This window comes from Aythya fuligula, chromosome 1 (genome assembly GCF_009819795.1).
Source record: "Aythya fuligula isolate bAytFul2 chromosome 1, bAytFul2.pri, whole genome shotgun sequence".
In the NCBI taxonomy this organism is placed as follows: domain Eukaryota; kingdom Metazoa; phylum Chordata; class Aves; order Anseriformes; family Anatidae; genus Aythya; species Aythya fuligula.
In genome coordinates this window covers 163435411-163449319 of record NC_045559.1, presented here as the reverse complement: position 1 = coordinate 163449319, position 13909 = coordinate 163435411, and the positions used below count along the sequence as shown (strand labels likewise).

Genomic DNA, 13909 nt, shown 5'->3' with positions numbered 1-13909 from the left:
TGCTAAAGTGTGGAAGCAAACTTTAAGACATCCTTAGCAAGGGCATACATGGCCTCTGCTTTTACAATTGCAAATAATGAAGGAAATTCTGCCCTAATGAAAGGCTCTTAGACCTTGAAGCTAAAGAGACCTTTAAAACGTTCTCCTTCAGGTGTGGAAAAAAGTTATGCTGATGCACAGCATCACAAGAACAATTTTCATTTTTCTGCTTGGTAACCAGCCTGCCTCTAGTCAGTTCATTAGGTAACAGCCATAGCATGTGCAGTACTATCTACATTTGCAAAGAGATCCATGTACTGATGAAAAGGAAGAAAAATTTCTCCCATTTCATACCCTTTTAAAAAAAAAAACAAAACCAAAAGGCAGTGTGTTTCAGAAGGGGTTTTAAAACATATTTGCAAATACTTGACATTAGAAGAGATGCATTTCTCCTTTCTATGAGAAATATGTTTCTTGCTACAAAATTGGTGTCACCTTCACGATGTGATGTTGAGGAAGTCTCAGGCAGGCATTGTGCAGGTTGGGTACATGATGACTTCATGTTCTTGGCTGTGTGATTTCCTCATAGTGTAGCGGATGGGCATGGCGATCCTAGCTGGCCTGAGTGGGAACAAACACTCAAGATAGGAGGAAAGAAAGGCAGGGAAATCTGTGTGCGGGCTGGTTGTCACGTTGCACTGAGTATCATGTTTCCCTAATGAGTGCTGTCTGTGCTGACCAGGCCCAGTCACTTTGCTACCTTGTTAACTACTGCACAGTTCATTTTACTTTTTCCTTGCACCCTTTGACTAACTTGTTTCTAGGCAGCCAGCCAGAAATGGACTATGTGACCTGATGTATTGTGGGTCTGAACTGGGACTCTATATAGGACTTTCTGCCACCATATATTGACTCCTCACTTGTGTTTTTTTTTTTGTTTTTGGAATCTTCCCCCCTGCCATGTGTCACTTTGCTGCTGAGCCAGCCCAAAACCAAAAGCATCTTGGGCACATGAGAAGTTATTTAGATGAGTGAGAGGTGGTTTTCCGCTCCTTACCTGCTGGCAGTGAAGATGGGAGTGTGGCACAGCTGCTCTCTGCAGTCCAGCTGTGGATATTTACACCTGAGGACTGAACCTGTGGTACCTCTTGTCTGGGAGGCTCCCATCAGAGAAGTTTCTTAGTGTTCTTAAAAGGAGCAACAGGAGAAAAGAATCACTATGGGTGTGCATTGGTATGCTTGCAAAATGTGCCACAAATTGGTCATTTAAAAAAAAAACAAAGCAAAAGAAAAGCAAAACACTGTCAGTGCTCATATCATTTTTATTTTTTTTTTAATTTGGAGAGAGATGTCTCACATGAAAGCAAACCACAACCCTCCTCCCAACCCTGCAGCAGCTCTTTCCAAATGTCCCTGTTTCAGATGTTCACTTATATTTTTTGTCTGAAAAATTCTTTTTAGATTTAAGTGTCCTACGCAACTATGAGGCAAATATTTTGGAAACTATAACACTACTTCACCACCCTCCCACCACCCTCTAGTTGTAACAATTGAATTTGCTCTCATATGGAACCAAAGCTCTTCCTGGATAATATAAACTATATTGTCCCAAGTCATTAGCTTGCTTTCCACTTTTTTTGTAGTTATTGGTAACTAAAAACCTTGGCTAATTAAAAAAGCCTAGAGCCTTTCTGAACTCCTCTCAAATCAGAAACTAAAATGTTTTCTTACTTTATATATAATGATCGAAATAGTGTGGAGTTATGCCTGAGAATTCAAAGCACATTGCTTTTTATTTCTTTTGGAAGAATTTCATATTTTATACTAGTTTCTAATTGGACTTCAAACCATTTAAATGTTGAATAATAATAAAGTTTAAGTGATTTTAAAACTTTGTTTTGTTTCTTTCTCATTCCCTGCCCTGCTTCAGACCAGAGGAGACCAACAGAAGAGTGAAAAATGTAAGATATTTACTTCAATGCTTTCTGAAATAATTTTACACTAATTTTGGTTAAATATCGTTTAAAAACATTTCTGTTTATGGCACTATCATGCTTACCTTATTCTTCTGCTGTTCTTTCATCTGATGCAAATTAGTGCCATGTTTTGGTGATCTCTGTGCAGCCAAGCTCCTTTCCAAATAAATGTAATAATTAGAAACAGCAGTTATATCTGATTACTTGAGTTATATTATATGCATCGTAACAGTCTTTGGTTTTAATTTTGGCTTACACTGTAGACAAGATTTTAATACTTCATTTTGGAAAACATCTCGTAACAGCATAGTTAGATGCTTTTATATTGGTGTATGGTTTGAGAGGCAAGTAGCAAACTTTGAGTTTTTGTTTTATACCCCTAGGTTTTGATTACATTGTACTGGCTTGGGAGAAAAGCACAAAGTAATCCTCATTATAATGGTCCATACCTCAATCTTAAAGCATTTGAGAAGTTATTAGGGCAAGCGTTGACCAAGGTAAGAAATCCACAAGGAGTAGTAAATAAGCAGCCTAAATTTCATACTTTTCTGTATGTTATAGCGTCAACACTGAAGGATCTGTTGGGGGGTTCATTTTATTTTTAATTTGGGGAACACAGTAGTGGATTTTTTGTTTGTTTTGCTTGCTATCAAAGGCTGTGTGAAAGGAATAAGTTTTAGCTTACACTGGTTCTTCTGCTAATGATATAATCAAGAAATTCAGAGGCCATCTGCTGTGATGGACTTAGTAGATTGTGAAGAGCCTGGTTTTGATTCTGTTAGGCTGAAGCGAGAAATTCAAGGCCTTCTGTTGTATAGGTCTCTTTCAGAGGTGTTGCAATAGTCTTTGTTAAAGTTTGTTTTGCAGTCAGAACACATTTTAAAATTTTTGAGTGAAAAATCATTAGTAGCATTCTGCCTTAAACTATTACAAAACATTTTTCAAAACTTACTCTCATAGGCACTTGAAGAGTCCAGCCACCTGAACAGAAGTGGCAGGGATAGTGGGTACGGTGATATTTGGTACGTGGACCGGGGAGAGCCCTTTCCACCTTCAGCTAGCCATAAAAGAGACGATTCCTTTGATAGCTTGGACTCTCTTGGCTCAAGATCCTCCACAAGCTTTTCATCAGACATAACCTTGAAAGGTGGCAGTGAAGGTATGTTTTCCTCTCTTAAATTTTCTGTTAGCATATGTCTCATAAATGTGAGTAAAGGCAATGTATGGGCCTAGTCCTTTGGGTGCCCAGTACTCGGCTTGATCTAGCTTTGTAACTGCCACAGTTGTGTTTTGCTTAAGTAAATATTGACCTTGAACAGTTGGTAGAAACAAAGCAATGCCCACAGGAATTTCCCTAGGAAGAGCTGTTGGGACTCTTACTTGTGCTGTTTTAGGATCCGTGTCTATGGGGGGTATTTTTCTATAGTTCAGGGAGGGTGAATGCAAGACTTCAGATCTGAATGGAATCACATAAAACTGCAGCAGTTGCATAATTTTCTTGCCTAGTTCCTAGTATGGATATATCAAACCTCTCTGTTTTCATTCTATTTGTGAATATTAAATGTAAGTAGGATTTTTCCCACCTACATTAAAATCAGAATGGTAGTTATTTTTGATATTTTAGTTTGTCATGGGAAGAAAGGTAACAAGAAGAAAATCTATGATGTTAGATCCTGACATCTGTAATCTTTTATTCTTCTCCCAGTTGTAAAATGCAATATGAACTTGTAGTTTAAAGTTATATTAAAAAGAAAAAAATGAGCGTTTGTATTTTGTACCATGTGTAACATAAAATCATTGGGCCAAAGCCACATGGAGCATATCTCTTCTGAGCAAAGCAACATCTAGCCATGCTACCTATGCAACCTACCCAGGGCTTCTAATGGGTGTTAATCTGCTGAGATGAGCATATTTTATACCATTTGCTAATATCTTGGCTTTCTTAGTAAACCTGAGTGGCAAATACGCTTTTAATTAAGAACTTCTCTGCTGTTTTACTTCTTCAGTCTAGAGGCTAGCATTGTTTCCTGCAGGCAACAGTGATGGTGAAAGAATGGAATGAATGTAGCATGAGCATACAAACCAAATTCAGCTTAATGGACCTTATTACAGCTTCACAACAAACTTCTAAAAATATATCTTATACTGACCCATCAGTAGCTCAACAAGTTTGCAGCAGACACATGCCAAACATGGAGTTAAAGTGATTTGGGGATATTTCAGTGTAACTTCTAGCTGGAAATTTGTATCTAGAAAATTAATGTTTTTTCCCATTTCTTCTAAGGTTGTGATAGTGACACAGACTCAGAACTGCCTTTCAAAATGCGTGACTCCCATAAAGATGACAGGTCTTACCGAAGGATTTCTGTGATTGAACCAAAACCTACTACTGACTTCAATCGCTTCTTACCCAACAAAAACAAGCAGCCAACGTATATGCCAGCACCCTTAAGGAAGAAAAGGACTGAGAAGAATGAGGACAATAGGAGGAGCTGGGCAAGTCCTGTCTACACAGAGTCAGATGGAACATTTTCAAGGTACTGGTGTATGTAGTAAAGCAGACCTTGATTTATCATTTTAACAAATGTTTTCTTCATGAACTTAAGAAAAGCTGCTGTTGCTGTAATTAAAAGTAAAGTATTCAATGTTTTAAGGGGAGGGTGGTTGATGTTCAGGTCTTTAATTTTTATTTTATTTTTTCCTGTTGTTCTTTAATTTGTTTGGCTTTGTTCCACATAACTGGTTTTCTGGTTTTTGAGTAATGTGTTGAGGCTCATCAAACTTCACATGGGATTTAAGTGGTCTTAAGTGAAGTCTTGAACGAGTTAGATGTACAGCTTTAGTTTCTTGTTAAAGCTTTCTAAAATACACTGATGAATTTCTGTTGTCCAACTTCTTAGTTTACATACTTGAGAATAGTGGGCAATTCTTGTGTTTTGTCATAACCTTCGTGACTTCACTGTCTTCATTCTGTTCCTGTTTTGGTCAACCTCAGTGGACATGAAAGGAATCCCGTAGCTTCCTGCCAAAATAGCAGAGCAGAGTGTGGGCTCACAAATCCAGCTTCCCTCCAGATGATCTATGAGTATGACAGTGGCTCTGATTCAGAAGATGAAAGAAGGCTGCCCGACGTGGTTATGGATGACTTAGCAAAACGTAGATTTCTAGTCAAAAAGAGCCCTGTAAGCTCTGCTGCACCTGGACATCATTTCATGTTGCGCAATGACTCTTCTAAATCTTGCTCACAAGAAAATGATCCAGCTGGTCCACTAGCTGCAATGCTTAAACCACTGAGGTCAGAGATACTAATCCAAGATCGAGTAACTATTGTATTACCTAAATTGCAGTCCATAAATAACTTCATAAAGTTAGCATTCTAATCAGCATTTTAACAGAGATGATAAATTACTATGCCTTTTCTGTCAAACCTTATATTTTTGTCAGAGGTGATAGGATGCTGATATAACAATTTAACTTTTTTTGTTATTATTTCTGGTGCTGCAGTGGTGGAATTGAGAACTAATTTGCTTCATTCATGAGGTTGAACTCCTGAGCCAAAAAGCATGTATTTTTGCATTCTTTGTCAAGTTGCTCCTAAAATATCTTAACTGATTGGGTATTTTGAACAGTAACCAGAGGAGACAGAGGCAGTTGGATACTAAAGTGGAAAACAAACCAAGAGTTAACATTTCTTCAGAATTATCTGGGTATTTTGATGAGGACGAGGAAGAAGAAATAGGCATCCCAAACATTGAAAAAGATGATCTCTATTTTCGCAAGCTAAATTCTTCAGCGTCAAATACAGTAGTTGCTTTTGACAAATTTCTTCCTAAGTTTTGGACTCCAGAAGAAGAATTACTATGGAAAAAAATCAGGAAATCCTCTTTCAAACCATGGTATAAAGAGATTCAAGGGTTCAGGTGCGTTTTTTATGCATGCCCCTGTTTCTCTCGTGTGTGCAAAACCTTAAAAGTGTTGTTTTGTGACTTTTTTAAAAATATTTTTAATTTTTGCCTGCGTAGCAGCAGGATATATGTTTTCTTGAGGAAAAAAAATATTGAAGTACTCTTTCATTACAATTGTTCCGCTCTCAATGCTATACATTTTACTCAATGCATACACTTTTTTTTCTTTCCCTCTGTTTATTCTTCGTGCTTATGCACAGTAGAAAGAAATCGGATTCTGAGGATGAGGGATATGCTTATAAACAAAGCTCTGCTATTGTTGCTAACCAACCAAGACCAAGTTTCGAATGGAACAGCAGTTGCAGAAGGGATCAAAGCTATAAGCCAACTGCTGAGTATGTGGGAAGCTCATTGACACAGATTACAGAAGGAAAAATCTTGGAGGCTTCTGACCAGCCCAGGTTGATACTGCTGCATGAGCTGTACTCTTGCTGCATCAGAAAGAAATGGCTGGACGTGCAACAGCTAAATGAAATTAAACTGCATCCTGTGATGTTGCGCTTTTTTGTTACTATTACAATTTTATTTTTTTAAATATAGTCATAAGTTGATGGTGGTCTTATGAAAGATGTAAATGTGAAAGCATAACGTGCTGCATAGGCTTTGTGTGTGAGCATGCAAGTGTGCGGTTTCTGAGCAGGTCAGTAAGTCATGTTACCTTTACATTGGTTGACGTGTGCTGTGTTCTGGTTAGTGGTGGTGAATGCCAAATGGTGTAGCTGTACTGCTTGGAATACTGCAAATCTAAAACAAGCATATATCTGAATACGTTGTGATCTGCTTGTATTTTTTTAGTTAATGATATTTTACTTCCCTCCTTTTGTTTTATATGCTTCAGTCAGTTTTCATTACTTCAGGCCCTGCAAAAATACTCTGACTACTTGTCTTCTGAAACGAAGACCAAAGTTGATCCTTCTTCTGGTCCTAGGCTCATAAAATGTAGAAGGAATATTTCCTTTATACCAGGATGTGACCAAGGCGACAATGAAAATGTATATCTGTATCCAGATTTAGAAAATGATGACTTATTTGTTCGCAAAACTGGGGCTTTCCATATGAATCAAGTTGTTCTCCAAGACCCCCAGTATTTTAAAAAATTCTCTGAGCAAGAGCCTCTTATAGAGGGTGAAATAATTCTGCAGCCTAGAGAAGGCCAAACTGTAATTCCAGATTTGGAAAAGGATGACATGATTTTTCGTAAAATCCTCTCTCAGAAAAAAGAGGTGCCTTTATCAGGTGCTCCAGACAAGTATCACCCTGCACTCTTTCCTGATCCTTGGAGTCTTCCTGAGGAAATACGGTCCAAATTTCTATGTTTACTTGAAAAGAGTGCAACACCAGAAGACAGAAAGAGCAATGGCAGAGTGTTGTCACCGTCTTCCCGACATAAGAAGGACGACATGCTGACACGCAAGATTGAATCTTGGAAAGTGGGAAGCAATGCACAGCCAGTAAATTTTATCCCAGGTCCGTGCAGTGAAGAAGACTGGAAAAAGTGGGAAGCAATCAGAGAGGCCAGCAAAGTTAGACACAAGAAGCGTCAGATGGTGGAGAGGTCAGGTTGTGTCCTGCACGGATTGTGCTTGAGCTAATTGAACTGTTTCCATTCAGAAAAGCATCATCTTGTGCTGAACCATTCGTAGAGTGCAAATCTGCAATTTGTTTGTGTCGTCCTGGACAGGCTTTTTATTTGCTTTCATTAGAAGCTCATGACTGCAATACCATATTTTCAACAAAAATTATGATGTTTTTTAGTTTTAGGTTGCAATTTTGGAGAAAATATGTAATCATTCCTTCAGACGCAGTTTTATATAAATTTCAAGACATGAATGCTTTAATAACAAATTCTAGAGATGTGCATTCTGCAGTTATTGCTTGCACCTAAGTTTAAAAATGCTTGTTTGTAAAATGACTTGCCACTATTATGAGATGATTTCATGACTGAAAAGATATTAGTGCTCTTTTTTGCCTATCTAAAGTTATGGTGCATGCAAGGTGTGTGTCCATATGATTTTAAATTCTACTGTGACATATTTATTCTACCAGCAGTTTTCCTTGCTTTCATATTTCATACAGTCCTAATTAATACTCATCTTTTCCTGGTATACCCAAAGTTTTTCTTCTGTGACTGAAGTCTTTTTTTTTAACCACTTCCTAGCTCTCCTGTAGGTTTTGTACTTACTGTGGGAGAGTGGAGTTTTGTATGTTTTTTTGGCTCTGAAAATACGGCATTGCAAGTTGCAGTTCTACCAGCTGTGCATCTTTAATTTGTGACTAAGACACTTCTATGTTCCAGTTGAACCTTTGATGTCATTACATTTAATTTTTAAGCTTAATGCTGTTAACAAAATGCAAGCTTCACTGAGGAATATTTCTGAAGTGCTTGAAAAGATTTCACATTTTCAGAATTAATAGAATAAAATGCTCATATTCAAGAACACTAAAAATCCTCTTGAATCACGCTGAGTGTATTTGGTTCTTCACTTAATGTGTAAAGTTGTACATACCCTTTAGATTTATCCATTCCATGTATTACTTGCATTTAGCATTAGGAGTGGTTGAATTAACAAGGAAACTAGAAAACAGCCTTCGTAAGCCTTCTTTTTGGGATTCAAGTTGGCCTTCATTTTCATTTCTTGAAATGAGTATCTTCCAAGCGTGCTGTTTAACAGCACTGGAATAAGTGATGCAGAACTAAAACAAGGCTCTATTCATGCAGTATTTCTAAATTGGAAGCATTGGAAACTTACAGGCAGCCTTGTTTTGTCAGTTTTCTGCCTGACTTACACATCATGCAAGTCCTGATGTGCTTCTGACTTGTGTCAGATCACTGATGTGCTACTCCGTGCTGTCTCGTCCTCAAGCTTTCACAGTTTCCCATTCACTTAGTGAGAGTGCTGGTGTACTGATCGTATGAATGTTGTTATGAATATCAAGCAAGATACTGAATCTTTCTCTCTTTTTTTTTTTTTTTTTTTTTTGTGATTTCTAATTTCTCAGACTGTTTCAAAAGCTTTCTGATGAGCAAGGGTAAGTTTTTGTAAAAGCTTGAAAGATCATAACACTATTTTTGCCTCTTGTTTAAATTTTCATGCATGCATAGCAGCTAAAAACTTGTGCTCAAAGCAACTTGTGCATGCTGCTTTGTTGTTTTGTGCTTGAGCAATTTACATAACAAATGTAAGACACTAAAAGCTATGCATCTGGCAAAAGTCCTCTCTGGCATCTAGGATTATATCAGTTATGGTTATCAGGCATTTTGAAAGTCAGCTCTGATATTTTATTCCAGCTGAAGTATTTGGAGTTCTGTATTTAGATCAGGCTCTAAAACATTCAGAAATGTAAAGCAGGATTAGTAAATATTTCATTTTAAAGACTGCACAATAAAAATTCTGAAAATGGTTAATGACACGCATATGTACCATGGAAATGACTGAAAAATCTGTCATTTTCAAATAGGGCAGGTTGTAATACAGTATCAAATAACTCTCAGAATAAAATATACAAGTTAATACATTTCACTGGTAGTTTAAATGAATGTCAGATCCATTTGGCCTGGCATTTATTACTTCACATATTATATTTTGATTCTGATGGTAGTGGACTTAAAGAATTATTTTACTTAACTTTCTTTTTCTTTTTTCTTTTTTTTTTTTTTTAAAGGAGGCACATACTTCTTAAAAGGTGGTAGTTGAACCAAAGTAAATACATAAATAAATGAAAAGTGTGTTCTTGAGGTTATTCACCTGTAGTTTCTCTTAACATCGATGAGCTTTTTGAACACTTTATGGTTAGTTTTTGGACTTCTAGTTATTGAATCCTCAGTAGTAAACTGGTTAGTGCCATGTTAACTTATGTAGCCTTGTTTACAACTTACTGGCTCAGAGAAATATTTACTGTGTGATGGCATATTAAGTACTTGGTTGTGCATGGTGCTCTCTATTTTCCAAAGAGGGAAACAGCAAGTAAACATATGTATATGAACATATACTTGTATTTATATATTCTTTTTTTTTCACCCTGAGCCAAAATCTGGTAAATGAACAAATGCTGCTAGGAGAAGCAAGAAATGTGTCTGAAGGCTCTGGATGTTAGTGGAGGGAAACTCAGGAGGCTTGAGTCACAAGTTATTTTTTTATTTTATTTTTTTAATTAAGATTAGAATTTAACATATTATTTGCTGGTATGAATATGTGAATATATCCTTTCTTAGGGTATATTGTATTTAGGTCTAGATTTTCCTAGCAAATATAGAAACTCGAGAGAAAGAAAAGGAAACCATCATGTACGTTTCCTTTAGTGAATCTGGAATGGTTTTGATGCTAACTCAAAATCCTTTCTACATGTGATATAACTTAGCCAATTAAAAAAAAAAAAATAAAAAAAAAAAAAAAGGAAGAAAGGAGAGCTACACAAGAAAAAGAGTTTCTGCAATAATGTCTGTAAGATTTTTGTTAAATGTGGCATTCTTCCCATTCAGAAAATAAACAAGCAAACAGGAATAATGAGTTAATGCCCTGGCCTTTTTTTCCAGAGGCTGAAGTCCAAAGTCTTATGTTACCAATGTAAGTAAGTCGGGCCTCTTGGGAGGAAGTGAAAGAGACTGGTTTGTTAGTTCAGAGCTCTTGGTATGTAAGAGATTAGAGCAAGGCCTTGTGCTGAATCACTTTTGTTTTTAACCTAATTTTCTGTCATACCAGAGAAGCATTATGGTTTCAAGTCCTGCTAGAACTCCATCACTTAAATTTTATACAAATAAATAAAAATGAAAGCATTTTGTGAAAAAATAATAATAATAATAATAAATCAGAAGCCTAGCTTTCCTTTATCATGGTACCAAACATTACAAAGTGTGTTATTACAACACCAAAAATCTGCGTGTTGCTTGATGCCTAACAGGCTTAAGACTCCTGCTCAGATTGATCCTGTTCTATACCCAAGCTAAAAGTTCTGTTATGCTTAAATAGACTGCAATATGGATGAATAAAGGAGAAAATAACAGGAATAGAATTAAAGGGGAGGGGGAGACATGTAAAGTGTATTCTGAGGAATTGAGATTACAGTGAACAAGTGAGTAGGAGTTAATGGAAAAACTTGTTGATATATAGAAGAAATTAGCAAGAGGATGACTGTTAGCAATCCTAGCTTGAACTGAAAGTGTCAGGAAGACTTCGGAAAGGAGTGATATAGACTAGCGAGGTCCATAACATGATTGAACTGAGTATTTAGCAGTAAATCACTTTTATCTTTTAGAAATGTGCATTGATAACTAACTTGATTTTAGAATAGGCCTAAGGAAGAAAAATATAGGAGGTGATTCTGAGGCTGTTGCTGGAGAGAAAAAGTGAAATAATTGGAGTTTGGATTTGAGGGGGGACACACAATGGCTTTTATATAAAAGAAACAGGCAAGGTCAATAAATGGAGTAAAAAAATTAAACAGAAGTAGTAGACATGAGGAGTTGAATGTGAATCATCAGCATGGAGCTGCTGCAGGAGGAGCTGGTTATTCAATTAACCTGATTTTATTTGCCCAAATATGCAACTACTGACTTCAGTGCTGGCACTAGGTCCCATCCAAGGCTTGCTCATTCAGCTGCCCATATGTTTCCTGCTCTGTTTGAAATAACATTTAAGAACATTCAGTTGTACTAATATAAATCTCTGTTGAAGGTTTCACTTGCACAAATGGCTAAGATATGATGAAGCTGAGTAGTCTTTTTCTTTCTAGGAGTAAATCTTTGAATGATGTCAGTGCAGAGGAGCTGCAATCGATGCGCAAAATCCGTTATGAAGAACTTCAAAGGATAAAAGAACAGCTGCAAGAACAAGATCTGAAGTGGCAAGAAGTAAATACTTTTTTACTCCTCCTGACATGCCCAGATAAAGGGCAAGGTGCTGCAAATGTTCAGTGCCCCTAGAAAACTGGCTTTTGGCATATGTGCAGCAATTTATGGCATCATGCTTTAAAATTATGCATTCCATGCAACTACTAGTGTTTTGGAGGATGTCTAAGTCAACTGTAATTATTTTTAATATTTTTATATGGTTTGTATGTATTGTTGTGGTGTCACAGTAAAGCCTTTAGGCATGAGTTCTCTGAACATAAAAGTTGGGGCACAATTTGACATGCCTGAGATTTGTGGATATTGTTTGTGAAGTGATTGGAATGTCTGAGAATTTGATCCTTTGGGAAAAGAGGAGGAAATATTTCCTTGTGCAAATTCTTGAGGCTCATATCTCCCAATAATTCTGTCTTAAATTCAGCTTGTAAAGTGATATGATAACTTTGCACAGCATTATAAGGTTATGTGAAGACTTTTTTTAAATTAAAATCTATGATTGGCAATGATTACCAACAAGAGGCTGAAATTAACAACAGAACACCAAGCAAGCAGTTCATAGAAGTTCCAATATTCAATAGTTCTCTTAACCCAGCTCTGGTATTTCATGGAGAAGATTGCCAGTTCACATTGTGGTTTTACAGAAATAAACAAAGCATAGAAGTTGATCTCTTATGTTTTCAATTTAGACTTTAAGGCGTGTTTATTCTCAAGTTAATATATCAGTCTAACATACTGGTGATTTGAGGGAAGGAAAAAAAAAAAAAAAACACCAAAGCCTGCAACAAAGAAATTCACATGCCATTTACATTTGTTTTCAACTATCTGTCATTGTGTGAACTATTATTAATAATTGAAAATGTCAAGGGGCGAAAATAAAAGCACTTGGGGGAAGGTGCATGAAAATGTGGCCTTGATGCAGACATGCAAGTAAAATCAAGGCATCAGATTGCTTGAGATAGGATGCCTCTGTAGACATGCAAGGTCTTGAAAAAATCTCATTCTGTTTGTTCTCGTGATTCTTGTAGGATCTAGCAAAATGGAAGAATCGTAGAAAGAGCTTCACTTCAGAATTGCAAAAGAAAAAAGAAGAAAGAGAAGAAATAGAAAGGAGAGCCTCTGAGGTTTCTGATAGGAGCAGCAAGTCCCTGAAAGAAATGGAGCAGGAAAGGTAATGACCCTAATGGGAGTCTTAAATTGTGGAACTTAAACTTGAGTATTTTAGTTCCCTTTTAGTTCCCTTGAGCAGTTGTTACTGGCAAGTTGCAATTGATTTTTCAGAAATATCAACAATTTTAGTTCCAAATTCTAGAGTAAAAATCTAGGCAATTAAAGGGCAGAATATGATCTGCTAATACATTGTTTTCATAGAATGATAAACAGTTTGGCTCTGTAAATGTTTTATTCAAACCATGAAGAAATGTACTGCAAAGTCAGTATTTGTATCCAATTTAAAGAGGTTAAAACAATAGAGAATTAAGCCAGTTAACTGCCTCTTTTATTCTTGGATCAACTTAACTATTTCTTTCCTCTAACACTGAATTTGCTGTTCTCTTGACCACAGTGGATAAATACAGTCAGAATTTTTGTGTATATCACAGAACGGTCAACTTCTACTTTATTTCCTTTGTATCCCCTATTGTTCCTCTGGGTATTTACAGAAAAAACTTCCCTCTGGAGAGTCAAGTTTCGATAGAGTAGTGCGGTACCATATCTCCTGATGACAATCATTTTTTTTTAAGTTTGTTTTTAAGTTTAAATGTATATGGCTGAGGTGAAGAAGGGAATATGCATATGGCATGTATTTATAAATGAAATTTAAGTAGGTCTCAAAACATAATGTTTTGAGTATTTTTTGACGTATTTGTGAGGACAACAACTTTAAGACAAATATGGATTCAAATTTTATTGAATGTCCAGTATTGGCAACATCTTAAAAAAAAAATAAAAAATAAATAAATAAAAATAAAAAAATTATAATACATATGTTAAGGATTATCTATCCCTATGGTGGTTTCTTTTTGACAAGGGAATTAATCCCAAAATAAAGAAATAAATCTAAATTTCAAGGCACCCTGTCATTTGTTATCTGAAGTACAGTATAGTACTTTCAGAGAGTAGAAACATCAAGAGAATATACAGTTTAG

General features: G+C 36.3%; 1 protein-coding gene across 2 annotated transcripts in view; it reads left to right on the top strand.

Annotated features, from left to right (window-relative positions):
- The window catches only part of LMO7 (LIM domain 7), a 129059-nt gene that overhangs the window by 83295 nt on the left and 31855 nt on the right, over nt 1-13909 (top strand). Inside the window, exons 6-16 of one of the 2 annotated variants that reach the window (XM_032198950.1) lie at nt 1910-1940; nt 2339-2452; nt 2916-3114; nt 4240-4492; nt 4951-5250; nt 5585-5875; nt 6121-6321; nt 6759-7475; nt 8921-8950; nt 11651-11768; nt 12791-12933. In XM_032198950.1, coding sequence (XP_032054841.1) covers nt 4278-4492; nt 4951-5250; nt 5585-5875; nt 6121-6321; nt 6759-7475; nt 8921-8950; nt 11651-11768; nt 12791-12933 — 2015 coding nt within the window. In that variant the 5' untranslated portion in view covers nt 1910-1940; nt 2339-2452; nt 2916-3114; nt 4240-4277. The remainder of the gene's footprint in view (nt 1-1909; nt 1941-2338; nt 2453-2915; nt 3115-4239; nt 4493-4950; nt 5251-5584; nt 5876-6120; nt 6322-6758; nt 7476-8920; nt 8951-11650; nt 11769-12790; nt 12934-13909) is intronic. The other variant, XM_032198957.1, reaches the window with a different exon arrangement.